General features: G+C 41.5%; 7 protein-coding genes and 1 pseudogene across 9 annotated transcripts in view; 5 read left to right on the forward strand and 3 right to left on the reverse strand.

The window, feature by feature from the left end:
* LOC117568731 (potassium channel subfamily T member 2) overlaps positions 1-3,483 on the reverse strand; it is a 161,739-nt gene extending 158,256 nt beyond the window's left edge. Inside the window, exon 1 of one of the 2 annotated variants that reach the window (XM_052004975.1) lies at positions 2,993-3,483. The gene's annotated coding sequence lies outside the window, so the exon portion shown is untranslated. The remainder of the gene's footprint in view (positions 1-2,992) is intronic. The other variant, XM_034249555.2, reaches the window with a different exon arrangement.
* Positions 3,484-4,362: 879 nt separating this feature from the next.
* Positions 4,363-5,403, reverse strand: LOC117568367 (peroxiredoxin-6-like; annotated as a pseudogene).
* Positions 5,404-10,925: 5,522 nt separating this feature from the next.
* On the forward strand, positions 10,926-12,760 carry LOC117571109 (uncharacterized). Its single transcript, XM_034253092.2, has 3 exons — positions 10,926-11,563; positions 11,628-11,900; positions 11,962-12,760. Exons 1-3 carry the CDS (start codon positions 11,433-11,435, stop codon positions 12,656-12,658), a joined length of 1,101 nt encoding a protein of 366 aa, XP_034108983.1. The 5' UTR covers positions 10,926-11,432; the 3' UTR covers positions 12,659-12,760.
* A 2,610-nt stretch (positions 12,761-15,370) lies between these two features.
* LOC117568371 (peroxiredoxin-6-like) lies at positions 15,371-16,447 on the forward strand. Its single transcript, XM_034248974.2, has 4 exons — positions 15,371-15,571; positions 15,651-16,025; positions 16,087-16,162; positions 16,224-16,447. The coding sequence occupies exons 1-4, from the start codon at positions 15,489-15,491 to the stop codon at positions 16,350-16,352; spliced, it is 663 nt and encodes a 220-aa protein (XP_034104865.1). The 5' UTR covers positions 15,371-15,488; the 3' UTR covers positions 16,353-16,447.
* Positions 16,448-16,957: 510 nt separating this feature from the next.
* On the forward strand, positions 16,958-22,699 carry LOC117567967 (ran-binding proteins 9/10 homolog). The gene is made up of 13 exons (XM_034248276.2): positions 16,958-17,059; positions 17,998-19,314; positions 20,327-20,494; positions 20,566-20,756; positions 20,829-21,010; positions 21,075-21,187; positions 21,250-21,401; positions 21,468-21,676; positions 21,740-21,831; positions 22,018-22,086; positions 22,145-22,284; positions 22,372-22,483; positions 22,550-22,699. The coding sequence occupies exons 2-13, from the start codon at positions 18,081-18,083 to the stop codon at positions 22,684-22,686; spliced, it is 2,799 nt and encodes a 932-aa protein (XP_034104167.1). The 5' UTR covers positions 16,958-17,059; positions 17,998-18,080; the 3' UTR covers positions 22,687-22,699.
* Positions 22,700-22,710: 11 nt separating this feature from the next.
* LOC117567970 (uncharacterized) lies at positions 22,711-24,052 on the forward strand. The gene has a single exon (XM_034248278.2). The coding sequence runs from the start codon at positions 22,711-22,713 to the stop codon at positions 23,146-23,148; it is 438 nt and encodes a 145-aa protein (XP_034104169.1). The 3' UTR covers positions 23,149-24,052.
* An 82-nt stretch (positions 24,053-24,134) lies between these two features.
* LOC117567969 (succinate dehydrogenase assembly factor 2, mitochondrial) lies at positions 24,135-24,994 on the reverse strand. Its single transcript, XM_034248277.2, has 3 exons — positions 24,833-24,994; positions 24,591-24,784; positions 24,135-24,534 (listed from the first exon to the last, which is right to left on the reverse strand). Exons 1-3 carry the CDS (start codon positions 24,848-24,850, stop codon positions 24,264-24,266), a joined length of 483 nt encoding a protein of 160 aa, XP_034104168.1. The 5' UTR covers positions 24,851-24,994; the 3' UTR covers positions 24,135-24,263.
* Positions 24,995-25,256: 262 nt separating this feature from the next.
* Positions 25,257-27,394, forward strand: part of LOC117567629 (G protein alpha o subunit) — a 37,575-nt gene continuing 35,437 nt past the window's right edge. The window contains exons 1-2 of one of the 2 annotated variants that reach the window (XM_034247723.2): positions 25,257-25,387; positions 26,862-27,227. In XM_034247723.2, coding sequence (XP_034103614.1) covers positions 27,110-27,227 — 118 coding nt within the window. In that variant the 5' untranslated portion in view covers positions 25,257-25,387; positions 26,862-27,109. The remainder of the gene's footprint in view (positions 25,388-26,861; positions 27,228-27,394) is intronic. The other variant, XM_034247724.2, reaches the window with a different exon arrangement.

Raw genomic sequence — 27,394 nt, forward strand, 5'->3', positions numbered from 1 at the left:
TCGAAAAACAAAAAAAAATTGGTATAAAAAAAAGGTCGAAAAGGGAAAGACTTAATTATGTGTTGTGGCGAGCGAAAGGCAAATGCATATTTTGATTTATAGACTGGCGATGGAGGGACAAACAAGACTCGATGCCCGGGACTCATTAGGATAACAAATTATTGTATTTCATGCGGTGCTAACATCATTTTCAGTCCGATGTACTCAACAAACTTCCACTCATCTATCTATCTATATATATATATATGTATATATACATATATTGTATACTAACTAGTTGGCCTGCACTCATCACGAAATACATACTTAGTGAAAGAATACTTTCGCGTGTTAGCATTTTGCCTGTCGTGTGAATAGAATACTGGCAGCAAGAGGAAGAGAAAGAGACAGCGAGAGCAAGAGAAAGAGTAAGCGCGTTGGGTGAGAGACAGGAAATAATTGTCTTATGCTCATATTTCGTACATATTCATCAACAGTAATTGCCTAGCCGAGTTTTTCGCCTTTGTTTTAAGCCTTTCGCGTGTCCCTTTGGCCCGCTTCTTCATCATCATCAAGAAAAAGAAGAACATCAACGACAACAACAACAACAAACGAGCACCACAACAATAATGCGAAGGATTTCATTGTGTGTGCTTAAATGAGACACAAACTTGTTCCTATCCATTGTTAATGTCCCAGGTGTCATACACTCTCCGCATGCAAAGTCCATTAGCTTGGGTCTGAAATATATCTAGGCATATCATAGTTAACTGTGATTTTGACTAATATTTCCTATGATAGGTAAACGTTTAATTAATCAAATTCTGTCTGTAGATATCAAAGTTTTATTGAAATTATTGCATAATTCAGTTCGTAGTTAGTCGGGAAAGTGAGGAGCAGATAATACTACAAAGCCAGCGAGTTTGCACTTCTCTCTGATCTGCAATATATATTCCAAAAGCTGTCCGTCAGATTAAAATCTTTTGTTAAAATGCACAGAACCGTATTGAAACTTCGACCACTCGCATGGATTCGCAGGATTCGCAGGACTTTCTCTCAATTCAGTCAGGTTTTTGTTTTGTTTTGTTTTTCTTTGCACGAGGCTTCTCGTGCTTTATTTATTATGCTTTGTCTCACAATGTCCCATAAGAAGTCGTCAGTTTGTGGTGCCTTTGAGCGAGCCTCTTGTTTGGTTATATTATCCAAAGGACTCTAAGCCCACAATCTCACCCCAGGCCCCGAGTCAGAGCTTCGCCTTGCCGCAAAGGCCACAACTGTTCTTCCTCTTCATTTTCTCGTTCTCGTTGTCGCTGTTGCTGTTGCTGTCGCTGTTATTGTTGTTATTTTTTGGCGACTTGTCGAGCTCTTGGAATATTTTATAAGAATAACTTGACCCGCATTTTACAACGACTGCTGCCCCGACCAGGACGAGTTCCTTGCGCACTTCCTCCTACATCATCGTCACAGCTCGTCAAGCTGCACGTTTTCGTATTGTCTTTATCATTGTTACCTTTTAATGCTGTCCTTTTGTCTACCCCCCTTTCTCTATCACTCTCTCTCACGTTCTATGTCTCTTGAGCGCATTTTTTTCCAGCAGCTCTTAATTAAAATTAACATTTCATGAAGTGCGAGGTCTGCGCCAAATTACAGTAAAAAAATGAACACAACAAAAATATAAATAATTCGCCAAAGCAGTTTTTTTAATACCAACTGATCTCTCTCGCTATTCTTGTCCAACACTCGTCTCCCTCTCTCTCTCTCTCTCTCTCTCTCTCTCTCTCTCTCTCTCACTCTTTCTATAGCTAATTTGCCGGCAGGCTGACTTTCAACTTTTTGTGTCTGTCCCTGAAAATTATCCCTGATAAGCTTGAAATTATATTTAAATATTTATTTATTTAGCTTTTGTGCAGACAACTTCGCTTACAGAGAATGCGTGGGGGACATATCAAGAGAGAGAGGATTGTTCTGTTTGTATTTTGGGCTCGCCAAAAGGTTAAATAGTTTAACCTTTTTGTGTGTCAATTCAATTGAGACATTTCGTGTGATAAAGGTTCTACACGGTTGTGGTGCAACAAATGGCAAAACTCGACTGTTTTAAGCCACAAGCAAACACAGTTTGCTTCAAAATGCAATAAATCAAAATGGTTTAGCCAATTAAAAAAAAAAACAGCAAATTGAATAAAGTTTGAGCACATGCGATTTCCATATTTGTGGGATTAAAAATAAGCTGCAAAATATATGAATTTATGTTATGATTCGTTCGCTTTACTAACATGAATAATTTAGTCAATCAAGTGCTTAAATATTTTAGCCTTCAGTGTGCATGATTCACACGATTCATTTTTATGTTGCATACTTTTAGGCGAGCATAGAAAACATAAGTTTGCCATTAGTTCACTCTACGAAACTTCAATTTAAATGTTAGAGCGCCACAAAAAAAAAAAGAAATTGCTTTCAAAATGAGTTGAAAATAGTTTTTCGCTGCAAATGCAAAGCTTCCATTTAATTCTGTTTAATGAATATAGTTTTAAATGGAATTTATGCTGAAATTAAAACCACATTTCGTTGTATGCTTTTAATTAAAAAAGTGGCACTTAATTTTATTAAATTTTTGAAGAGCCTCTTGTGGCCTCTCTCTCTCTCTGTCTCTCTCTCGCTCTCTGTTGGGACGCGTCACACCTTCAATTATTCAATAAAGCGAACATTCGCTTTATCAATAATATGGGGCAAAACCAATCAAATATTGTCGCCCATCTGCATGCCAAATAAGTTTGATGCGACGAGACGTCCCAAAGGACAACTTGCGACCAACAACAATAACGGCAACAAACAAAAGTCATTGGCAGGAAAAATACATACAAATTCATTTTCATTTTCTTTAGTTTTATTTTTATATTTTCTGTTCACCGAATGCGATAATTGAATGCATTATTCAAAGAGCCAATGGCCGAAACAAAGGCCACAAAAACTGATATAGGGAGGGATGCAGATGAGAGATGTGGGAATCTTTTACCTTTTGAGGCTCTTTAACACTTTATGGCTAAAGATGTAAATGTTCCATCCGGCATATTTTATGTGCCGAGTCATCAAAACTTTTCACAACACCGAACTTTGCAGATTGTTGTCGCCGTCGTTTACTCGTTGTAGTTTTGGTTGATGTTGTTGTTGTTGTTGGAGTTGTTGTTGTTGCACTTGCTAGATGGACACTAAACTTTTTTTGGGGGGCAACACGGAAATTTAGTAGTTTTCTGCATTTGAGCCAAAAACATGAAATACTTATATATGGTATAAAAAGAACTATGAATCCCGCAACACGCGACGCGCATAAACGATCAGATCACTTAGGAACCACTGTGCACACACACACACGCACACGGACACACACACACACAGTTACGCAGGCACACGCAGAGAAAAAACACAAATTACATTCAGAAAAGTCGAATTTCAATATATGCAACTATCAAGTGAGAGATAAGTTTCATCGAATTGTAATTTTATTTAAACTTTATTTCGGTAGTTTCACTGTTTGCCTAAGCACAGCAAGAACTTAGTTAATTTTGAGCTTTAATCACCGTTACACTATTATCATTATTATTAAGTGCCGCCTGTGTGAAACAACCGCACGCGCGCCAGGCTAAATTTCAACTGACGCGAGTGCAAAACAGCGCAAAGCGGCAAACCTAAAGCAAGCCTCAAGCAAGTTGTTGTTGTTGTTGTTGCTGTTGTTGTTGTTACTGTTCTTGTTGTCCCTGTTCTTGTTGCTGTCTTTGCAGTTGTTGTGCTTATCAGAAACAGCTGCGGCCAAAACCGTTACACGGTAAAAGCTGTCACGAGAGCTTTACACTGCAGGCGCGAAATATTAGATACAACGAAAGTAAAAGCAAACGAGAATTCATTTCAATGAACAATCAGTACTAATACAATTTAAATATAGTACATATGTATATTAAAAATAATAGCTGAGAAGCTATTACAAGTTAAACTTTATATCAGATATAGTTATTATGCAACATTAATAATTAAGCAAAAAATAAATATAATGTATTTTAATACAAAAGTAAATAATTGTTTACATTTGTTACTTTAGTTATAAACATTAAGTTTAAAAAAAGACAATTTACGACAGAGTCAAAAGTATAAAATATATGAAATGTAAAAATTTAGGTTAATTGAAAAAATATAATATTCTATATTGAATGTATATAAAATATAACCAATGAATGTAATAAACAAAACATATTTAATTAAGAATCACTCAAATATTTATAATAAAAACATCTTATTTAAGTCAAAAGTAAAAAAAAAAAAATACCTTATATATAAAAACTGTTTGGCATTTGAAAGAAGTTAATTAAAACATTGAATATTATAGAAAATTAAAGACTTTTTATTGGTAGTAAGACACAGTTGAATAATTGGGTAAAGTTTTCTTAATTCTAGTCAGTTTGTTGAAGAGTTGTAGAATGGAAATGATTGAAGATTGTTAATAGTTCTCCGTGGTGCGCACATAGTTCACGCCAGAAGGCATCGAGACCTTGTCAAAGCCCTTAGGAAATAGCTTGTTGGCCTCATCGTCGCTGACAGTGGGTAGAATCATGACCTTAGTACCAGGCTGTGATTGGTAAAGAATATATTAGTGAAATGCTTACAAAACTACTTTAAAGGGAACTCACAGTCCAGTTGGCGGGTGTAGCAATCACCTTAACACGATCAACCAGCTGCAGGGAGTCAATTACTCGAAGGATTTCACTGCAGAAGAAGAAGATAGAAGATAGTTAGGAAGGAATTCGGATAGGGATCGGTATGGATTACTTACTCGACATTGCGGCCAGTGGACATGGGGTAGAACATGGAGAGGCGCACCTTGTGATCGGGGCTGATGATGAAGAGAGCGCGAATTGTCTTGCCCACCTCGGGATCCTTCTTCTGCTCCTCGTCGAGCATGCCCAGGGATACGGCCAAGTCGCGTGTGGGATCGGCAATGATGGGATATGGGAAATCGCCGGGAATGTCCAGGCAATACGACTTGATGTCATTCACCCAGTCCACATGCGAGTTCAAAGCATCCACCGAGTGCGCCAAGCACTTCGTATTCCGCTTGGCGAACTCCGGCTGATGCACCGCAATCCTCCCAGTTCCGTGGTGCACACTGGTGTAAAGTCAGCGGGGTGAGAGAAAGAGCACAACCCACCTAAAGATTGAATAATTGTCATTTATTCATCTATATAGAGAGGGAGAATATAGAGAAAAGTTTATAGAGGAACACTTACGATTTGCCCTGCCATTCGTGGAACTTGATCGAGCCCTTGGTGGTGTCGGCGGTGAAGTTCGGGATAGTCTGACCCAGACGCATCTTGATGGATTTGAATTATTGTTGAACTTGGAGAAACTGAGAGAGTTCTTTAGTTGCTTGGCTGAAGCACAGTTAGGTTAGGTTAGGTAGGACCGGCTGCCCCAGTACGGGGCAAAGCATAGACCAGTGGAGGTCCGTAGCTGAACCGGTAGCTTATCTACGTCTCAGAAATCGCGCAGTATGGATGCATTTTTGGCAAAAGCCAGCAGCATCCTAGGAGATAGCCGTGAGACGTCCCGAAGATCGTTGTGGCACGGCGAATTAAGGTATTTCAACCGGAGTCGGGATAACGCTGGGCATCTACAGAGAAGATGCTCAAGTGTTTCCTTAACCCCGGGTTCGTTGCATTTCCTGCACTGATCACTGTTCGTGATGCCCATCTTTACAGCATGGACAGCTGACATACAGTGGCCAGTTAAAATGCCTAGCATTAGCCTGCAGTCTTTCCTTGAAAGCTGCATGACGAATTTGGTTAAATTTTTGTTAGTAGAGGCACACATCAGCCTTGCAGTTTTGCACGAGTTGGCATTACGCCAGCTCGCGTCCCACTGAAGTCTAGAGCGCACCTCAATTTCACTGCCTAGAGTTCGCAGGGATATCGGAACATTGCACATGTTGCCAACATCGAGCCCCACTCCCTCTTTGGTGAGAGTGTCTGCGATCTCGTTGCCATCGATGCCCTGGTGGCTTGGGATCCAATAGATTCGCACGACCGCAGATGCGTTCAGCGACTCTATTGCTCTTCTGCTGTCCAGGACAACTTTGGACTTGACCACATCAGAGTGCATTGATCTTATTGCAGCCTGGCTGTCAACAAAGATGTTAATAGAGGTGTGATCACGCTGTAAACCCCGAGCCAATTCGGCAGCCTTGCCAATGGCAAAAACTTCCGCCTGGAAGATGCTGCAATGGTCTGGGAGTTTATAGGATTGTTTGGAGACCGGGTCCGGGCAGTATACGGCCGCTCCGACACCATCATCCATCTTCGAACCGTCGGTGAAGAGGTTGAGGGCTTCGGGAATGCATAACCCTTCCCGCCAGCACTCCGGTTCCAAGAATATAGTGTTAATATGGTCAGTACTGGTAAGGGGGATAGTATAGTCCAAGTCTCTACTAGTCTCCCTACCAATGGCGCTGTGACCATAGCCTAGCAGACCCAAATTGCCAGTTGCGGCAATCCGTAGGGACGATTTTGCGGCTATGGATTGCGCGTATAGGTGTAATGGTTCCACACCAGCTATTACCTCGAGGGCTTTAGTTGGCGTCGACCTGAGAGCGCCTGTGATACACAGTAGCGCTTGACGCTGTGTCCTTTCCATGATGGATAGGTACGTCCTTTTTTCAGTGGCCTGCCACCACACTAGAACACCGTAGGTGAGGATAGGGCGAACAACTGAGATGTATATCCACCGCATTAGATTAGGAGAGAGGCCCCAAGTGCAACTAAGCATCTTTTTCGCCATGTACAAGGCTCCGGTGGCCTTCTTCACCCTTTCTAACACATTGAGCTTCCATGTCAGTTTGCTGTCCAGGACCACACCTAGGTATTTTACTGCTAGGCTCGGCTTTAGCATAGTGCAGCCTATTTTTGGGGGACCACACGCAGGTACCTTATACCTCTTCGTGAAGAGGATAAGGTCCGTTTTATCCGCGTTAATGCTGAGCCCGGCTGATTCGGCCCATGCTTTAACTTCCCGCAAAGTAAGTTCCATTACGGAACTAAGGGTGGTTGGGCATTTCCCAGTTATCAAAATGCTTATGTCGTCAGCATAGGCAATTAACTTGGGGGCCCGTCTAGTAAATTTTAGAAGTAGGCTATTTACGACCAAATTCCAAAGGAGAGGCGAGAGAACCCCACCCTGGGGAGTGCCACCTCGCACTACCTTTGTAATGGCCGCATCGCCCCACGTAGCCACCACCCGCCTGTCACAAAGAAGGCGGTTGACCCATCTGTGGATCGCTGGTGCCGTGTTAATTGAGGTAAGGCCCTTCATAATAGCATCAGTGGTGACGTTATTGAAGGCGCCTGAAATGTCAAGAAATGCACCCAAGGCATATTCTTTATAGTGGTCCGCTTTTTCTATGGAGGCTACTAGAGCATGGAGAGCAGTCTCAATGGACTTGCCCTTTGTATACGCATGCTGATTTGGGGACAACAGATGCATTGAGTTGCTTCTGATGTGCAAATCAAGTAGCTTTTCCAATGTTTTTAGCAGGAAAGAGGTTAGGCTGATAGGCCGAAAGTCATTTGGGACCACATGACTGCATTTGCCCGCCTTGGGCAGGAAAATGACTTTCGAGGTCCTCCAAAGAGTGGGGATATGACCCCATGCGAGGCACGCCGAATAGATACCCGATAGCCACGGAACAATCGTGGGCTTGCTGGCTTGCAGCATTGCTGGCGAAAGTCCATCGAGACCAGGCGACCTGACCTTCGCAAAGGAGTCGATAGCCCAAATTATTTTGTTATCTGTAATTAGACTGGCAGGGAGTCTCATAACTGGGAGACTAGGAAAGAGCTGCCAGTCACTATTCTCTATTCCAATACATCCCGGGAAATGAGTTGAGAGCAGTGCTTCAAGAGTTTCAGCACTGCTCTCCGTCCACGCTCCATCGCCCGACTTGAGCAGACTAGGACTGGAAGCCTGCTTGGACAGCAGCTTCCTCAGTCTGGAGGTGTCTTTGATGTTATCCAGGTCCGAGCAGAAGGTTCTCCATGAAGACCTTTTGGATGATCGGATCATCTTCTTGTACGACTTCAGGAGAGACCTATACTCGTCCCAGACATATTCGTTGTCCGCCTTCTTAGCAAGTTGAAACATGCTAGTAAGCTCTCCACGTAGCGATGAGAGATCTGGGTTCCACCAGGGTGGCTTCGATCTTCTCGTCGGTCTTGAGAGTCTACAAGATTGGCGAAACGCTGAAAGTAGTCCTGCAGAAAGGACATTGACATTAGTTTCTAGGTCCTGCACCGAGTTGATGTTACCCGGCGAACCAAGAGACTTGGAAACAAGGCTAGAGAATTTCGCCCAGTTCGTGTTACGGGGATTTCTGAACGGCTGAGCCGCAGGTACCCTGTTAAAAGGAATGGTAAATTGAATGTACTTATGGTCCGAGAAGGAGGGTCTGTCCAGGACCCTCCACTCTTCAACATTGATACACTCAGTTGAAATCGTTAAGTCCAGCACATTACTGGAGGTGGGACCTACATAGGTAGATACCTCACCCCTGTTGGCTAGTCTAAGCTTATGGTTAAGGATAAAATCAAGAACTGACTCACCCCTGTCGTTGATGTCGGGACTTCCCCAGACGCTATGGTGGGCGTTGGCGTCCGTTCCGATAATAATATGCTTATTGGAGGAGCAGACCATGTCCACCAGCCTCCGCAGCTCGTCAGGTGGAGCCGGCTTGTCGTGGGCCATATAACAGGATGCCAGCAGCAAACATCCTTCACGGCTCTCCAGCACCACCACGGTTAGATCGTCGTTGCTGTAATTAGGTAGTAGATGAGCTTTTAGCCCCTTCTGAAGCACAGTTGTTCACTGAATGAATTCTCACAAGCGACGTGCCTTTTTATACGCTCAGTCCGACTCGGTTCTCTGCTTGCCAATCGAGTGAGGGAAAGAGACAAACATACGCGAATAGAGAACCGGCAATGCTCGTTATCAAGTCTCGACTTATCTGGCATACGAATTGTATTTGTGTTTCTATTGCTGTAAACATATATGTATATTTAGTGGAGGTTAATTAAACGACAACAACAACAATATTATTCAAATATGTTCTAGTATAAGTTACAAATGAATATCTATATCTATGATATATTGAGGTACACATGATGCAAGTTTTAATATGTAGAACGCAAAACGACATTTAAATAAAGCAAAACTATAATGCAATTTTTAAATCAAAAATTATAAGTATCGATGTACCTAAATATAGAATAGATGTAATATCGAATAATCAAAGTATTAATGTAATTAACGATTGATTGATGATGAATGATTATATATAGGAGAACATCATACATGTACAGTCATTTGATAATATAAAAAGTACAGTGTACAAAACAGTTTTTATTATTTTACTTATTTTGTATACGCAATATATAATTTGCAAATTTTGGGAATATATGAAAAAACATGAACAAATAGTATATAAAACACATTTGGCAAAGTTAAGAAATGAGAATTCCATATTAAACGGCATATTCTTTAAATTTAAATATATAAAGAATTTAAAATTAGGCAAATCTGGGAAGTGAAATTCTAGTTGACAGTTGGAGAACATAAAAACATTCCTCGATATATTCCTATATATATATATCGCTATGAAGGGGGTGTGTTTGATCGATCAGCTGTTTCAGAATTCGCAATCTTGTGATGAGAATGTAAACAGAGAAAGAGAGCGATTCACTCTGTGATAGTATTGTAAGCCCACACACACACTCTCTTAGTGTCTGTGTATTTGGGAGAGAAGAGAACAGTGCTGTGTTTGATTGGATTTGTGAATTCAGTATGATCACTAACACAACCTTAGCAACTTCTGTCCGTGTGAACTCACGTATTAAACGAAGCTGACTTCGGGAATCAGAGAGAACTATTTCCGAGAGAGCGGCAGAATGTGTGAATGTGTGAATCACATACAAAATACTCATACTAAAGCAAGTAAACAGCTGATTAAAATAAATGTCTTAACACTCGCAACTGCAACTTCATCTGCATCGAACTTGGCCAAAATATCTTGAGAACAGTTTCGTTTCCTTCATCACAAGCATTCCCTTCGACACCCTGTATTTCTAATTAGGGTTAGGCGACTGTAGATCAGCCATAATAGACTTTAGACGCCGCACGTTTTCATACCCGGTTCCCCTCCCTTCCCCGCTTCCACTACCTGCTAATCTACTAGCGAGGCATACTTAAATGGAATCGGGTCGTTGCTGTTGCTTTTGCTGTGGCTGTTGTTGACAAACAACTCAATCGTCATGGAATGGAAAATAACCAGAGAATTTCAAACGAAACCCACGTTATTGCGTTGCCACGGAAAATAACCAGATAATTCCGATTCGGACTGTACTCGACTCACTTTGAAGTGACCTTCCCTTTGAATAAACATATTTTAGTATAACTTGAATATATCTTCAGGAAGTATAAGGAGATTATTTAGTTGTGGTCTCCATGTGATCCTCCCCATTCGACTGTCATTTTAGGTCTGATTGGCATTCTCAACTCTATTTGCTGTCGACTGCTGAGCGAGCTTCGTTCTGCATTAGTGTTGGTGATTTGTACGCAACACACTAATACACAGACACTTTAGAGCGCTCTCTCGGCAATCGCGATTCATTCAACAGGTTGTCGTCGCTTCAGCTCACACAGATACAACATAGAGAGAAGAGAAGCAGAGCTGCTCAGTCACTAATACAAGTACACACTTAACTTCGCTCATTCGCCTCACACGCATACGAAGAGAGCGTTCGCTGCTTGTGTGAGAGTGTTGTCTTGTGTGTGAGACATACTAATACCACCAAAGCAGCAACCGCTCTCTTTGCCTCGAGTATTATTTCAGTCGCTGCCTCAGTCATTCTGTGTTTTGTGCAGCTGATGTTCAGACAGTTGATAACTTGAAATAGAACTGGAATTTGTGTTAAATATGGAAATTGCGTTGCGGAAACAGTGCGAATGTGTGATATTATTTTATTTGTCATTATCAAATGATTCAAAAATTAAAAATCAAATTAATTTATTGATTTACATAATTCGTTTCATTTTGAAATCGTTTGACACGTCATAAGTTTGGTTGTGTGGTTTTGGATATATAAGTTGTACGAGTCCAACAGATATATATTGACCATATAGTGACTACCTCTCTACCTTCCTCCCCCTCTCTATCAATCACTCGTGGGTCGAGCTACATCGGCTCGAGGCAACCGAATGAGGCGATCTACCTGCTCGGGTATAAAAGCGGGCGACTCGCTCGCAAAGTGCTCAGAGAGAAAAGCAACATCGAGTTAACAGTTCATAGTTGAGTGTTATTCGCGATTATTCACATTCGTATTCAAGTATTCATAAAGTAATATCACAAGTAAAAGATCGCTACAATGGCGTTGGTTTCTGTGGCAGATTTCGAGTTGAAAGCCAAGCGCAATCTGGAGAAGAATGCCTTGGACTATTACAAGAACGGAGCAGGAGAACAAGTGACAGTCAGTCTCAATCACGAGGCATACAAGAGGTGAGTGCAACAGAATATTTGATCTATCAGTGATCGTTCAATATATGGGAGTATCTTATATTAGATTGCGTTTGCGGCCTCGGTTTCTACGCGATGTCTCCCACTTGGATGTCAGCTGCGAGATCTTGGGACAGCAGCTGCAGTGGCCCTTGGGCATTGCGCCGAGTGCGATGCAGAAGCTGGCGCATCCGGATGGAGAGATTGGCATGGCACGTGCCGCTGGCAAAGCCGGCTCCATCTACATACTGAGCACACTGTCGACGACTTCGCTGGAGGATCTGGCTAAGGCAGCACCAGACACTTGCAAGTGGTTCCAGCTCTACATCTACAAGGATCGGTGAGTGACCTATTCGCCTTCTTTCTTCCTTCGTTTCTGACTTTTATAATCTCCTCTTCAGCCATGTGACTGAGCAGCTCGTCAGACGTGCTGAGCGAGCCAACTTCAAGGCCTTGGTGGTCACCATCGACACGCCCATCAATGGGGATCGTCGTGCAGATGCGAAGAACAAGTTCTGCCTGCCCTCTCACCTCAGTCTGGCCAATTTCGAGGGCGAGATGGCCCAGGGCGTCATCTCATGCGGAGGCGGCTCTGGCCTGAACGAGTATGTGGCCAGCCACTATGATCCCAGCATCACATGGAAGGATATCAAGTGGCTGCAACAGCTCACGCATCTGCCCGTCATCCTCAAGGGCATCCTCACAGCCGAGGACGCAGAACTGGCTCGCGAATTCGGCTGCTCCGGCATCATCGTCTCGAACCACGGCGGACGACAGCTCGACACTGCTCCGGCCACGATTGAGGCTCTGCCCGAGATCGTTGCTGCAGTGGGAAATGATTTGGTGGTCATGCTGGATGGTGGCATTATGCAAGGCAACGACATCTTCAAGGCATTGGCTCTCGGCGCCAAGACCGTCTTCATCGGTCGCCCCGCCCTCTGGGGATTGGCCACCAATGGCCAGGCGGGAGTCGAGCAGTTATTGCACGTGATGCGCGACGACTTCGAGATCACCATGAAGCTAACTGGTTGCCCCTCCTTGGCTGATATTCAACCCACCATGGTGGTCCACGAATCCACCTACTGGAATCGACATTAAGTCGAATCGATTCAATTTAATCCAAAGCAACGCCTGCCGACTGATTAGCCTAATATGTATTAGTTTAAGACCCGATTTTTACTCCTTAGATTTATAAATACAAATGTATAAATAAATACGAAATAATATTAAAAAATCTTTTAGTTTCATTATTTAATAAATATACAAGCTCTTTATTCAAATGATATTGACTTCAAGATACTCTGTTTGGGTTCTAAATTTGAAAACTCGTACAAATTATAAATTACAATAACTGTATATTTATTTGTTATTCTTCGTATGAATTGATATTAAATGTTTTACAAATTAAAAAAAAATATATATATTTTATATTTCCTTAATAGACATTAAATATCGGAGTTTTAGTACATATAAATATTTCTGAAATGAAAAAAACAAAACTTTTCAGCACTTACAGAGAAGGGCGAAGGGATGGCAAATTTTTCTGAACAAGAATATATAGATTTATATAATTTAAAGGGTTGGAGGTTACTAATTATGCTGACGCAATTTAATTTTCCATATTTTAAAATCTGCTTTTATTTTAAATTCGCTAAACCTATACTAAAGAAAGTGTTTTTTTCCGTGCATACTCGATTAAATATGTATATCAATTATTTTTTCCAAATATTACTCATTAAATATTTTAAATAAAAAATAGATGCTTTGCTTATACCCTAAATAATGTATTTTATAAATAAATATTAAAATTACACAAAGTTTAATAAACTTTTTATTTATACTGCTTAAAGTTCATTCATTAAAAAGCCAAACGTAAACATAGAATGAAATACAAAGAGAACGATTGCTGCTTTGGTAGTATTAGTGTGTCTCACACACAAGACAACACTCACACACAAGCAGCGAACGCTCTCTTCGTATGCGAGTGAGCGAAGTTAAGTGTGTACTTGTATTAGTGACTGAGCAGCGCGCTGCTTCTCTTCTCTCTGTGTTGTATCTGTGTGAGCTGAAACGACGACAACCTGTTGAATGAATCGCGATTGCCGAGAGAGCGCTCTAAAGTGTTTGTGTATTAGTGTGTTGCGTACAAATCACCAACACTAATGCAGAACGAAGCTCGCTCAGCAGTCGACAGCAAATAGAGTTGAGAATGGCAATCAGACCTAAAATGACAGTCGAATGGGGAGGATCACATGGAGACCACAACTAAATAATCTCCTTATACTTCATGAAGATATATTCAAGTTATTCTAAAATAAATTTACTCAAAGGGAAGGTCACTTCAAAGTGAGTCGAGTACAGTCCGAAGCGGAATTATCTGGTTATTTTCCATTGCAACGCAATAACGTAGGTTTCGTTTGAAATTCTCTGGTTATTTTCCATTCCATGACGATCGAGTTGTTTGTCAACAACAGCAACGACCCGATTCCATTTAAGTATGCCTCGCAAGTAGATTAGCAGGTAGTGGAAGCGGGGAAGGGAGGGGAACCGGGTATGAAAACGTGCGGCGTCTAAAGCCTATTATGGCTGTTCTACAGTCGCCTAACCTTAATTAGAAATACAGGGTGTCGAAGGGAATGGTTGTGATGAAGGAAACGAAACTGTTCTCAAGATATTTTGGCCAACTTCGATGCAGATGAAGTTGCTGCACTTTTTAGTGTTAAGACATCTATTTTAATCAGCTGTATACCAATACACTTACACATTCTGCCGCTCTCTCGGAAATTGTTCTCTCCGATTCCCGAAGTCAGCTTCGTTCAATACGTGAGTTCACACATACAGCAGATGATAAAGTTGTGTCGGTAATCGTACTGAGCTCACAAATACAATTAAACAGAGCAATGCTCTCTTCTCTCACTCTCACATATACACAAAGAGAGTGTGTGTGTGAGTTTACTAATACTATCACAGAGTAAATCGCTCTCTTTCTCTGTTTACATTCTCATCAGAAGATTGCGAATTCAGAAACAGCTGATCGATCAAACACACCCCCTTCATAGCGATATACTATATATATAGGAATAGATCGAGGAATGTTTTTATGTTCTCAAACTGTCAACTAGAATTTCACTCCCCAGATTTACCTAATTTTAAATTCATTATATATAAAATTGAAGGAATACGCCGTCTAATATGGAATTCTCATTTCTCCACTTTGCCGAAGGTGTTATATATACCATTTGTGTCTATTTTGTTTACTAATATTCCCATAACGTGCAAATTATATATAGCGTATAAAATATAAGTAAAATAATAAAAACTGCTGCTGTAGACTGTACTTTTTAACTTATTAAATGGCTGTACATGTATGATGTTCTCCTATATATAAACATTCATCATCAATCAATCATTAATTATATTAATACTTATATTATTCGATATTACATCTATTCTGTATTTAAGTACATCGATATTTATCCATTTTTGATTTCGAAATTGCATCATAGTTTTGCCTTATTTAGATGTCGTTTTGCGTTTTGCATATTAAAACTTGCATCGTGTGTACCTCAATATATCATAGATATAGATATTCATTTGTAACTTATACTAGAACATATTTGAATAATATTGTTGTTGTTGTCGTTTAATTAACCTCCACTAAATATACATATATGTTTACAGCAATAGAAACACAAATACAATTCGTATGCCAGATAAGAGACTTGATAACGAGCACTGCCGGTTCTCTATTCGCGTATGTTTGTCTCTTTCCCTCACTCGATTGGCAAGCAGAGAACCGAGTCGGACTGAGCGTATAAAAAGGCACGTCGCTTGTGAGAATTCATTCAGTGAACAACTGTGCTTCAGCCAAGCAACTAAAGAACTCTCTCAATTTCTCCAAGTTCAACAATAATTCAAATCCATCAAGATGCGTCTGGGTCAGACTATCCCGAACTTCACCGCCGACACCACCAAGGGCCCGATCAAGTTCCACGAATGGCAGGGCAAATCGTAAGTGTTCCTCTATAAACTTTTCTCTATATTCTCCCTCTCTATATAGATGAATAAATGACAATTATTCAATCTTTAGGTGGGTTGTGCTCTTCTCTCACCCCGCTGACTTTACACCAGTGTGCACCACGGAACTGGGGAGGATTGCAGTGCATCAGCCGGAGTTCGCCAAGCGGAATACGAAGTGCTTGGCGCACTCGGTGGATGCTTTGAACTCGCATGTGGACTGGGTGAATGACATCAAGTCGTATTGCCTGGACATTCCCGGCGATTTCCCATATCCCATCATTGCCGATCCCACACGCGACTTGGCCGTATCCCTGGGCATGCTCGACGAGGAGCAGAAGAAGGATCCCGAGGTGGGCAAGACAATTCGCGCTCTCTTCATCATCAGTCCCGACCACAAGGTGCGCCTCTCCATGTTCTACCCTATGTCCACTGGCCGTAACGTCGAGTAAGTAATCAATACTGATCCCTAACCGAATTCCTTCCTAACTATTTTCTCTTCTCTGCAGTGAAATCCTTCGAGTAATTGACTCCCTGCAGCTGGTTGATCGTGTTAAGGTGATTGCTACACCCGCCAACTGGACTGTGAGTTCCCTTTAAAGTAATTTTGTAAGCATTTCACTAATATATTCTTTACCAATCACAGCCTGGTACTAAGGTCATGATTCTGCCCACTGTCAGCGACGATGAGGCCAACAAGCTGTTCCCCAAGGGCTTTGACAAGGTCTCGATGCCTTCTGGCGTGAACTATGTGCGCACCACTGAAAACTATTAACAATATTCGATTGCTTACAAAATAAAACTTTTTATAACTGATTAGAATTAAGAAAAAGCCAAATATTTTAATAAAAATAAACTTTAATTTTCCACTAAGCTCAGAGTTTTTCAATGGGTTTTGTATGCAATAATGGGGTTTGTTAATAATAGCTCAGGACCTATAGAGTAAAAAATGTCCAACATCACCATAGCCAATTAATGTTTTCAGTGGTTGTATATAATATTTTCTTTAGTATTCAGAATTTAATATTTAAGCCTAATTCAATTAAAATATCCACTATTTCAAATAAAAAATACTTAAATAAATTAAACTAAGCCAATAAATTCGTAAAGAAATAATGTAAATAAACAAATAATAAGCAAAGAAATTATTCCACCGCTCAATATATTTTATATTGCTCTTTTTTTATATGTTAAATCAATAATTTATATATATTTATACTCATATGAGACCGATTATCTTCTTTTGAATTTTATATCTCGCGCGGCATATCGATAACTAAATGTTTTCATTGCATGGCGAATGGCAGTTTAACAGTCTGTTAGAGCTTAACAGCGCCTTGATATTTCAAAATAACAGCTGCTCGACAGTAACAGTGATTGGCAATCATTGTAAAAGTCGGTCACACCACAAGCAATTCGAGGTAAAACTCTTAAACAAAAAGTCATTTGTGAGTTTCTAAAGTGCACTGAACTTCCGCAAAGGTAACAAAATAAACGTAAAACACTCGCAGTTAACCAAATGCATTAACAACATGCTCACAAGCAGACTATCCCAGCTCCCACATTAAAATGCATTTTTTTGGCCACCAGCAAATTTTTCTGTATGCATGAGTGTGTGCGTGCTTATCGTTGAATGTGTGTGTGCGTGTGTGTACAATGCATAGATGTGTATGTGTGTGTCGACTGTGACTGTGACTGGTTGCTGCTGCTGCTAAAGGGAAAACAAAGAAAACTTCACAAAAAGAACGACGTAAAAACGCATTTGAAACGCATTTATTAACCGTTTGTTGTATACGGAGTGAGTTGTTTGATGGTTAATTGAAATGCAACAGTGTAAAAACTCGATTGAATATTGATTATTTTTTTCTTTGCTTCAGTGCATTGCTGCTGTTTGCATGTAGATGTAGTTGTAGTTGTAGTCAAGTTATTGTTGTTGTGGCTGCAGCTGCGCGTCGAAAACTTAAACTACTGCTGTCATTGTTGCTATTGCTGTCTCGCAAAAGTATTGTTGTTGCTCTTGTTGTTGTTTTGCCATAGTCAAGTGCATAATTGTTGCTGTGCAAATGCATTTTGTCAGTGTGTGGGTGCGTGTGTCCGAATTGTGCGCTAGTGTGTGAGTGAGAGGGGGATAGCAGTAGAGCACCGTTCAAAGGACAATTGCTGTTAATGCATACACACACAACTGCAGGCTGCCATGTTGTTGTGGTTGTTGTTGCTGCTGCTGTTGTTGCTAATGTTTGCTGCTTCGCACCTGCATCCATCATCATTCACCCCGCCTCCTTCCCCTTTGTACACAAACAGATACAAAACACACCTACACACGCACAACCACACAGACAGAGATGTGTGTGTGTGTGTGTCTCTCACTGTTTCTATCCTTTGCTTTTAATTGCTGCTTCTTCCCACCAAATCTCTCTCAGAGTACAAAAAGAACAACAAATAACAACAGCAAGCAAGAACAAGAGCAAGAGCAAGTAAAAGCGAACAAAGTGAGGCGACGAACATGGATTTCGAGCAAGCCGATAACGATAATGAGCACAATCCGAACTTATCCTCGGAGAGCAGCAATGCCAGCAGCAACATTAGCAATTTACAGCCAGAGCCAGCAATAGCAGCAGCTGTTAATGAAGTTGCATCTGCTGCGGCTGCAGTTGGCAGCGGCTCGACTGCAGTGCTGTTAGTTAACATTGAAGCTGATGCTGTTAGCAGCACAACAGCAACATCAACAAATAATGCAGAACCGCAATCACAACAAACTGAAGCTGAACATGAGCATTCTCCCACTCCTACTCTACAGCAAGCACAGGACGACGAGCATTTGGAGGCGCAGCCGGAGCAACAACAGCCGCTACAGGATAATCAGGAGCAAGTGGCGCCGCCGCTGCCGCCACCACAGGAAATCATTGACGCGGACGCCATTGCCGACACAATTGACGCGGGCGCCATTGATAACGATAACGACGCCGTCGTGGAGCGCATTGACGATTACGACGACGACGACGAGGACGACGGCGAAGCTGACGAAGTCCACGGCGACGACGACGACGACGTTCTCGAGGAAGGTGACGAGGAGGAGGGCGACGCCGACGGGGAGGCCGAAGCCGATAGAGACAGAGACGCTGTCGCCGCATCATCATCATCCGCTCTAGCTGCAGCCGCAGTTGGATCAGCATCATCATCTTCCTCTGCGATAATTGGTGGCCAACAACAGCAGCGTCTGCATTCCGTGGCCGTCTTGCCGAGCTATTCCACTGCCGGGCGACGCGTTGCACGTGCCTCACTGCCACCTCTATTGCGTGCTCCACGCAGCATCATCAACAACAACAACAATAATAATAATAACAACAACAACAGCAACGCCAACAATAATAATAACAACAGCAACAGCGGCGCCTCAAGCTCATCGAGCAGCTCGCGACGCACGCGTCACTTTTACAGCAACAACGGCAGCCACTTCAGCAACGAGATGTACGCCGGCAGCCACAAGAGCTCATCCTCCAGCCAGAGCCAGAGCCATGGCCACAACCAGAGCTCTCCAAGAACGGCTGGCAGCAGCAGCGGAGGCGGCGCCACTGGAGGACGCAGTCAGAGTCAGGCACATCAGGGCGTAGACCCCTTGAGGCTGCTCTATCCCAATGTCAACGAGAACGAGACGCCGTTGCCACGTTGCTGGAGTCCACACGACAAGTGTCTGACCATTGGACTCTCGCACAACAATCTACGCGTCACCTACAAAGGTGAGTAATAAACTTTCATTATTTAAAAACTAAGATTTAAATTTTTAAACAGGCTCTGTTAAATATTTAACATGGACATGTTTACTAACATTTATATGAGATCTGTTACTGTTATATATTTAGGCTGCTCTTAAACAAAACTGGAAACATCAAAATTTTCATAAATTTCTTTTATTCATATTTAACAGAGCCACTGTTAAAGTCAGCTTCAAATAGTAAAGCAAAATTATCGATAGCTTTGATAATTATTTTTTGAGTCATTTTTTAATAGTATTCACACTGTAGAACGAAAGAAATTTAATTTTTAAATGTTAACAGCAAATAGTGTCGTGCCTCGGATGTTTACGCTTCTAAAGCTATTGTTATTTGAGATGAATCATTAATTTGGCTTCTGCTTATCGCACACATGCATACATTATAAACGCAATCAGCGATAGAACTTAACCTCGAACCTAGTTTTAAAAAATAACGCATATCAACAGTCGGAATGAAATTATCAAAAACTTCATACACTCTCTTCCTCTCGCTGTCTCAGTCACCCACACAACTGAGTGACAGCAACAACAGTCGCTGGCACAGCTGGCTGCCATTTTTGGGTTAAAAACAACAACAAACGACCAAGCAAGCAATAAACGCCAACGCGTTGAGTTTTGTTGTGGGGGTCTCTGCACAACTGTATGTATGAGTGCACAGCAGTTGTCTCGCTCGCACACTCGCACTCTGTGTGTGTGTGTGTTGTCTGCTGTTGTTTTGTTTTTCGGCGCCCACTTCTCACACGCTTATTCGCGTGGTGCTGGGCTTGTGTGAGTGCGTGGCAAACAGCTGATTGGCTGCACACAACGCCAGGGAGAGAGAATGAAGGTGAATCAACTACAGTGGGCAATCTGTATGATGAAATAATGAAACGATACAAGGGAAAGTGATGTAACTGATTCTAATTAATTTAATAATGCTTTATAATTAGCTAGTATTCATTATAATATTGAGTAATAATACATTATAATAATTTCAGGCTCTGGTAAGACACACATGGAAACAGCGGGCTCAGTGCGCACCGCATATCCAATACCATCGTCCTGTGGCCTTTACTACTTTGAGGTGCGGATCATTTCGAAGGGTCGCAATGGTTACATGGGCATTGGACTGACCGCCCAACAGTTTCGCATGAATCGCTTGCCAGGTTCGTATATCTTATTTGGCCTCCATTATGATTCACTTTGAATAACTGACACTCTATTCTCATTTGCTTAGGAGGGGACAAGCAATCGTATGGTTATCATGGCTACGATGGCAACTCGTTTAACTCGTCGTGCAACGGACAGTCGTATGGGCCAACATTCACCACAGGCGATGTCATCGGCTGTTGCGTCAACTTTGTGACCAACACTTGTTTCTACACCAAGAACGGCGTCGATCTGGGCATCGCATTTACAGATTTGCCGGTGCGTATGCGTAATTTCTTGAATTCTACTCGGAGCGATTATAATTATAATAATCATAATTTTTACACGCAGACCAAACTCTATCCTACGGTTGGACTGCAAACGCCTGGCGAGGAGGTGGATGCTAATTTCGGTCAGGAGCCATTCAAGTTTGATAAAATCGAGGAGATGATGAAGGAGATGCGCGCCAATGTGCTGCGCAAAATCGACCGAAATCCCCATTTGCTCGAGACTCCCGAAAATCTAATGAACAGGTAAGGATTACAATAGTTTTTGTCCAAATTAAACAACTGTATTCATATCACATCTATTTCGCAGACTGGTGTCGACTTATTTGGTGCACAGCGGCTACTGCAAGACAGCCGAGGCCTTCAATGGCTACACACAACAGCCCTTCGATGAGGATTTGTCTTCAATCAAGACACGGCAAAGTAAAAAGTCGATTAATTTTACCTTCTACTTATTTTGCTAATATAACTCTCACTTTCCCCAGAGATAATCAAGCTTATACAGACGGGCAAAATGAGCCAAGCCATTGAGAATACGTTGCGTTCTTATCCTGGTCTCTTGGAGAACAATAAGAATCTTTGGTTCGCACTCAAGTGCCGTCAGTTTATCGAGATGATCAATGGCGCAGACATAGAGGTGAGTCTTCTTAACCATCTCAATGAGTTACCGAGCTAAATATAGTTTTATTTTTTTTTTCTGTAGCACGCCAACAATAAGGTGACCGCCACCACACAGACAATGCCAACAAATCAAACGTCAGTCATCCAATCGACGAAGACGTTCAAGCACAGCAAAAGCGGCAGCGGCAACAACACCACGAGTGCCAGCAACACCAACACCAACAACCAGCCACAAAACAACACTGCGAACTCAGCTGTGATAAAGCCCGGCGATAAACCAGACCCCAAAACGTTAGTTCACCTCATAAATGTCCACCTCATTAAATTTTAATTAATCTTGACTTGACTTTGCAGCATGATCATTGATGACAACTCCAACAAATGCCCGGAGCACGATTCAAATAGCATGGATGTGGAAATGGAGCCTTGCAACAGTCACTCCAATGGTTGGTTTATCCATTTTCTAATTATAAATGTAGAATCAAGAAATGCTAAGTTTAAGTAGCGATATCAAGACTCAAGTTTAAATTTAGAAAGTTTTAATTTATGTAGTAAGCAGTGTCAATTGTTTATTAATATGTTGTACATTAAGAAATATAGCTAATGCATAGTTTTAAATTTATATTCAACAGGCGATTCCTGTTCTAATGGCAATGCCAATGTAGCGCGTAACTCTCTAGATGCCATCGATGAGGAAATGGGTAAGTACTTAATAATGCCTTGCACATTAATGGAAATTAACTGCTAATATAATTTTAGATGTGGACATATCTCCCTCTTCGCGTAATTATGGGCGTGTCATTGAAAAGATACTGGAGTTTGGCAAGGAACTGTCCAGCATGGGCCAGCAGCTGGAGAAGGAGAACCTCATGACTGAAGAGGAGCGTCAAATGTTAGAGGTAAACAGTCCACTTTACTTAGCTCAAAGTTAGAATCTTTCAATGTAAAGTTCTTTATTAACAACTTCATTTTCTGTACTTTTGTAGGATGCATTTAGCTTGATTGCTTACTCAAATCCTTGGTCCAGTCCTTTGGGCTGGCTGTTGTGTCCCTCGCGACGTGAAAACGTCTCCACCACGCTCAACTCAGCCATATTGGGTAAGCTTACTGACTGTAACATATTTCTTCTATCGATCATGAACTAATTTGATTAAAATCTTGCAGAGTCGCTCAACTTTAAGCGTCGTCCACCGCTTGAATATTTGGTGGCTCATGCCGCGGAACTGTTGAAACTAATTGGACAGCATTCGTTGGGCGAGGACGCTTTCGTTACCATCGATGATGTGTTTCCGCAAAATTGACCCAGTTCGCCGACGCTGCTGAAGATGTTCGAGACCACGCTGACTTTGCCACGCACCAGCGTGCTAACCGAACCGCTGGGCAGCGTTCCATCCACTTCGACGGCGGCGGTGCAAACAACCACCACCACCAGCAAACGGCGTCGTCGTCGTCGCAACAAACGCCGCCGCAAGTCATCCATGTCGAGCAGTGAGGCGCCCTCGTCGCGCACCTATGATCCTGTGATGACGGCAACCAGCATACGCGGTGGCGGTGGCACAGCACGTCGTGGTCGACGCAGGAACGTCAGTTCCTCGGCATCAGCAGCAGCGGCGGCGGCGGCAGCAGCAGTAGCCGCGGCAGAGGAAGCGGCGGCAGCAATTGAGGAAGCAGAAGCAGAAGAAGCATCATCGTCGGCCAGAAGCGGTGGCAGCAGTCCGGGATTATTTGCGGATCCGAGTGACTATTTCGAGACACTCGATTAGATTCTTAAGTTTGGTTGGCTGTCAGCTACCTGTCAGCTGCAATCTGTAGTAGGTTAATTCTGTTGTTACTTTCACATTTTTTACATGCGCCTTCCCCATATGTGCGCCTATTTAATGCCCTTCTTTTTAAACTGGTTTAAACATTATTTGCAAAGGAAAGAAACAAAGAAAATTAATAATTAATGCGCGACAACAGCGTTTGTTTGGCGAGATTTTAAATAACGTTTTAAAGCATATTTTTATATTAATTAGCTTTTCGGATGTAAGCATAAAACGTGTGTGTAATATTATCTTATGTATAATTAATTAAACAATTATGATGAAGGCCGTGCTGCGTCACGCCTCCTCCTACTTTTCCTTCTGCTCCTTTCATATTATCCCCAAAATACTTTTCAAACTTAAATGGCATGCAATATTGTGTATTGTTTTGTTGAAAAATTTCAAAGCAGCAGCAAAATGGAAATAGAAATGGAGAGTAAACCAAAATAGATTTTTAATGCAAATGAAAAACGAGAAACATTAGCATATTTTCAAAACTGTTCGTTCATTAAACATTTAAATTTAAAAACTTAGTGTTACAAAACCATTTTTGCAAAACAATTTAATCGCTTGAATCCAATGCTAATACTGAATGAAATATATAGCTAATCATAATTTCAATTTCCCCAAAAACAATTGAAATAAAAGGAATAAAAATATTCAAGTAGTACTCTACAATATGTATATGGATGTGAACCACACGAATCATGATCAATAATAATCTCCCTTATTAATATTGGGTGCAAAATTCGACATTTCGATGGATTTTTTCATAATGAGCAACAATTTTAAGTGTAATATTTCGCTGTAGTAGCATATAAAAATTATTCGATAAGTATATACATCAGACATCGTTTAAATATATATATATATATATATATACATATGTATGTGTATTTCAAGAAAGAAAACTAACCATTTTGCATAATTAATAACACTATTTTTTTGTTTTTTATTGATAAAACATTGAAAATTGTTTTCATTTAAGTTAAACACAAAACTACGTAAAATGCCAAAGCTTGCTTATCATAGTACAAACTGCTTATCATAGAAGGTACCTAGAGATGTTTAATCCTCTATAAGTCCGGCTGCCTTATACGTTGCACACGCTCCGCATTCTTCACATGTTCCTTGAGCAGCTTCATGATTTCCGTATCATACTCGGGTGGAGTGGGTTTGGTTTCTGTGGCCCAATAGAATATATCCCAATCGTTGCTCACACCGTTAATCAGATCATCATAGAGCGCTGTCTGCTCCGCATTAAAGTCCTTCAGGTACTTGGCTACAAATGTGCTGAGGAGCAGATCGTTCTCCAACATGCCGCGTTTGCGACTCTGATATAGCAAGCTATCGTTGAAATACTGCTTTAATCTTTATCTGTTTTGGATGATGGCAGTACTTACCGCTGCTTGCGCGCCTGGAGCGGCTCATCGGGGCGAGCAGGATACTGTGGGAGCGGTAAGTGACTGGGATCCTCGTAGTCAATTATTTCGGGCGGCGTTGCAAATTCTGTTTTGTCCAATCCATTTTGATTGCTGCTGACGAAACGTGTAGCTGTTGCTCGCGGTAGCAGCACCCGACGTGTGGCTGTGGAGCTCTGCAAAGCAGTTTAATAAAGTTTTCAAAGTGCGTTTTGTTAACTTACCAATAACTGACGCAACATTTTAATTAGCTCCCGTCTTAAGGCAAACAACACGCAAAAACAATCAGCTGTTTTGGACCAGGGCTGCAATACTTTTCTAATGCTGTTAGCATTAACAGTGCGAGCCAATAAGGTAATAATATTGACTGTCTTACAACAGTCAGGCAATTACAAATGCCTTGCCATAGTGCAATATAACAAATGTAATTCTTATAACATATCACTATAAATTGTTTAACACTTTCAATTTATTTTTAATTTTATCTTTAGGTAAAAAAGACTTCTAATTTGAATTTTACTGGCTGCTGACGTTAATCGATTCTCGCCGCAAGCTTAACAGTCTGTTAAGTAACTAGCGTTGCCACCGAATTGGCAGCGCCAAATGTAAACAAAGTGTACGAGCTGGTGGTCTGGCAATGCCAGAATCAGTTTGAAAGAGACAGCGAGAGGCAGCAAAAGTGTGTTACAAGTTTTCGCACACCCGAAAAATAATTCCAATAAAATTAGAATTAATGCAAATTTAAAACAGAGTGCAAGTGCTAATCATTGTGTAAACGGGTAATTGTGAAACTAATTCGCCACCTGATTTAATACAAATTCAATCAGCAAAGAACTGAAAATCCCCCAACAAAAAAAAAAAAGAAAAAAGAGCAAAACGGGCGAACGAAGAAGAGGGTGGCCTCTCTGTGTGCTGTGTTCAGTGCTGTGCTGTGTGCTTCGCTGCGCTGCTTTTGCTCTGCTCACAGTTCGTGTGTGCAAGTGTTGTGTGTATACGCTGGCGCTGGAAACTAGGCGGTGGTATAATGTAAAGCCGAAAAAGAAAAAAAAAACACGAAGAAAATTGCGCTCCCGTTGCCCGCCCCTGACGGTGGGTGGCAAACTTTGTATCTATGCGTGTGTGTGTGTGTGTGTGGAGAGTGCGTAGTGTGCGTGTGCGTGTGCGTGAGAGTGAAGAGAGAAGAGTGTGAGCAGCGCGGCACGAAACTACTAAATGGAAATTTATACAAGCGCCTAAAACACCACCCAAAAAGCAGCAAGCAGCAACCACCCAACTAAAAGCCAAACGCGACGCACCCACGCAAAAGCCGCATAAAAAAAACACCAAACCAAACTAACAGTTTTAACAGCATCAATGAGTGTGGGAACGAAGGGGAAGCGGGGGAATGGCAACAATTTCGCATAAAGCTCGTAACTAGTGTCTCCAGTGTGACCGAACATCGCCGTCTTAGCCGGCACAACGACCCGTTTTTAACACATTTTGCGCCTACGCCCACACACACACATACACACGTTCAGACACATCATGTACACTATACATACATAAAAATCGCAGGACCTGGCCACACAAGCCTGACTGACTGACTACATGCACAATTTTCCCAAAAAAAAAAAAAATTAAATGAGAGTACATGATAAATTGCCAAAAGGCGGAAAAGTTTTTCCTTTTTTTTTAGTCATTTTCGATAGCATTTTTGCTGATTAGATATAATGGCATTGATGAATATATATTTTCAATATATGTATATATTTAGTAGATATTTTCTTTCATTCAAGCCATATGCAAATTGGCCAGAGCACTTTGCTACAGCCGCTGCTGATGTGTCGTTGTTGTTGCTGTTGCTGTTGCTGCTGCTGCGGCTGGCTGATAACAACTACAACAAAGGCTGTGTTCAATTATAATAGCGCGCGCCCTATTGGACAGCCAGACAGTGGCGGCCATAAAATTAGGCGCACTTGTCAAGCAGACACATTGGGCACACTGTTATCTCACAGCCTGCTGCCGGTGTGTGTATGTGTATACGTGTGTGTGAGTGTGTGTGACTCATTGCCCATTGAGTTGTAGTTGTTGTTGTCACTTCCCGTGCCTGAATGGCTGAACGGTCAGTTGTTATTGTTTATGCAGAAAAAAATCCAATTGGAAGCTGTGCGCTCAGTTGCCATTTCCCCAGCAAAAACACGACTACAAATAAAATAAATACATATCTATGTGTGTATGTAAAAGAAGAATACACAAATTAATAATCGCTTGCAGTGTGTAAATTATTGTAAATTTTAAGCAGTTGTAAATAATAAATACCAGAATACAAAAGAATAGAAGGAAAACTAACAAGTTGCGCGCACTGTTGTTGGCTGTGTTGCTGTCCTGTCCACACAACAAATCAACCCACAACTCTACCAACAAAAAAGTGCTGCCAAAGCAACAGCAACAACAGTAGCTGCAACAACAAATATACACACACACCAACAACAAATACAACAAGCGAAGTCTTCAACTACAAAATGGGCTGCACTACATCAGCTGAAGAGCGCGCTGCCATACAACGTTCCAAACAAATCGAGAAGAATCTGAAAGAGGATGGCATCCAGGCGGCAAAGGACATTAAACTTTTGCTACTCGGTAAGTGCAGCCAACAAACAACATTTTCTTTAAAACAAAAATTAGATTTATATACCTCAGTCTGTTTTTTTTATGGCCGATGTAAATGTAAATTCCTTTATCACACTGAGAGCACTTGAGTTGTTATTCAAGTTGTAGTTGCTGTTTTGTGTTTTTTTTTTATTGTT

The sequence above is a fragment of the Drosophila albomicans genome, chromosome 3 (genome assembly GCF_009650485.2).
Source record: "Drosophila albomicans strain 15112-1751.03 chromosome 3, ASM965048v2, whole genome shotgun sequence".
NCBI classification, from domain to species: Eukaryota; Metazoa; Arthropoda; class Insecta; order Diptera; family Drosophilidae; genus Drosophila; species Drosophila albomicans.

Coding starts and splice junctions, on each gene's coding strand:
- LOC117571109 (XM_034253092.2), top strand. CDS start 11,433: ATGGCGTTGGTTTCTGTGGCAGATTTCGAGTTGAAAGCCAAGCGCAAT. Junction 11,564..11,627: donor AATCACGAGGCATACAAGAG/GTGAGTGCAACA, acceptor ATCTTATATTAG/ATTGCGTTTGCGGCCTCGGT. Junction 11,901..11,961: donor CTCTACATCTACAAGGATCG/GTGAGTGACCTA, acceptor TCTCCTCTTCAG/CCATGTGACTGAGCAGCTCG.
- LOC117568371 (XM_034248974.2), top strand. CDS start 15,489: ATGCGTCTGGGTCAGACTATCCCGAACTTCACCGCCGACACCACCAAG. Junction 16,026..16,086: donor TCCACTGGCCGTAACGTCGA/GTAAGTAATCAA, acceptor TCTTCTCTGCAG/TGAAATCCTTCGAGTAATTG. Junction 16,163..16,223: donor CTACACCCGCCAACTGGACT/GTGAGTTCCCTT, acceptor TACCAATCACAG/CCTGGTACTAAGGTCATGAT.
- LOC117567967 (XM_034248276.2), top strand. CDS start 18,081: ATGGATTTCGAGCAAGCCGATAACGATAATGAGCACAATCCGAACTTA. Junction 20,495..20,565: donor TCGCATGAATCGCTTGCCAG/GTTCGTATATCT, acceptor TCATTTGCTTAG/GAGGGGACAAGCAATCGTAT. Junction 22,285..22,371: donor AGGAGCGTCAAATGTTAGAG/GTAAACAGTCCA, acceptor GTACTTTTGTAG/GATGCATTTAGCTTGATTGC.
- LOC117567970 (XM_034248278.2), top strand. CDS start 22,711: ATGTTCGAGACCACGCTGACTTTGCCACGCACCAGCGTGCTAACCGAA.
- LOC117567969 (XM_034248277.2), bottom strand. Junction 24,535..24,590: donor CTCCAGGCGCGCAAGCAGCG/GTAAGTACTGCC, acceptor TTTCAACGATAG/CTTGCTATATCAGAGTCGCA.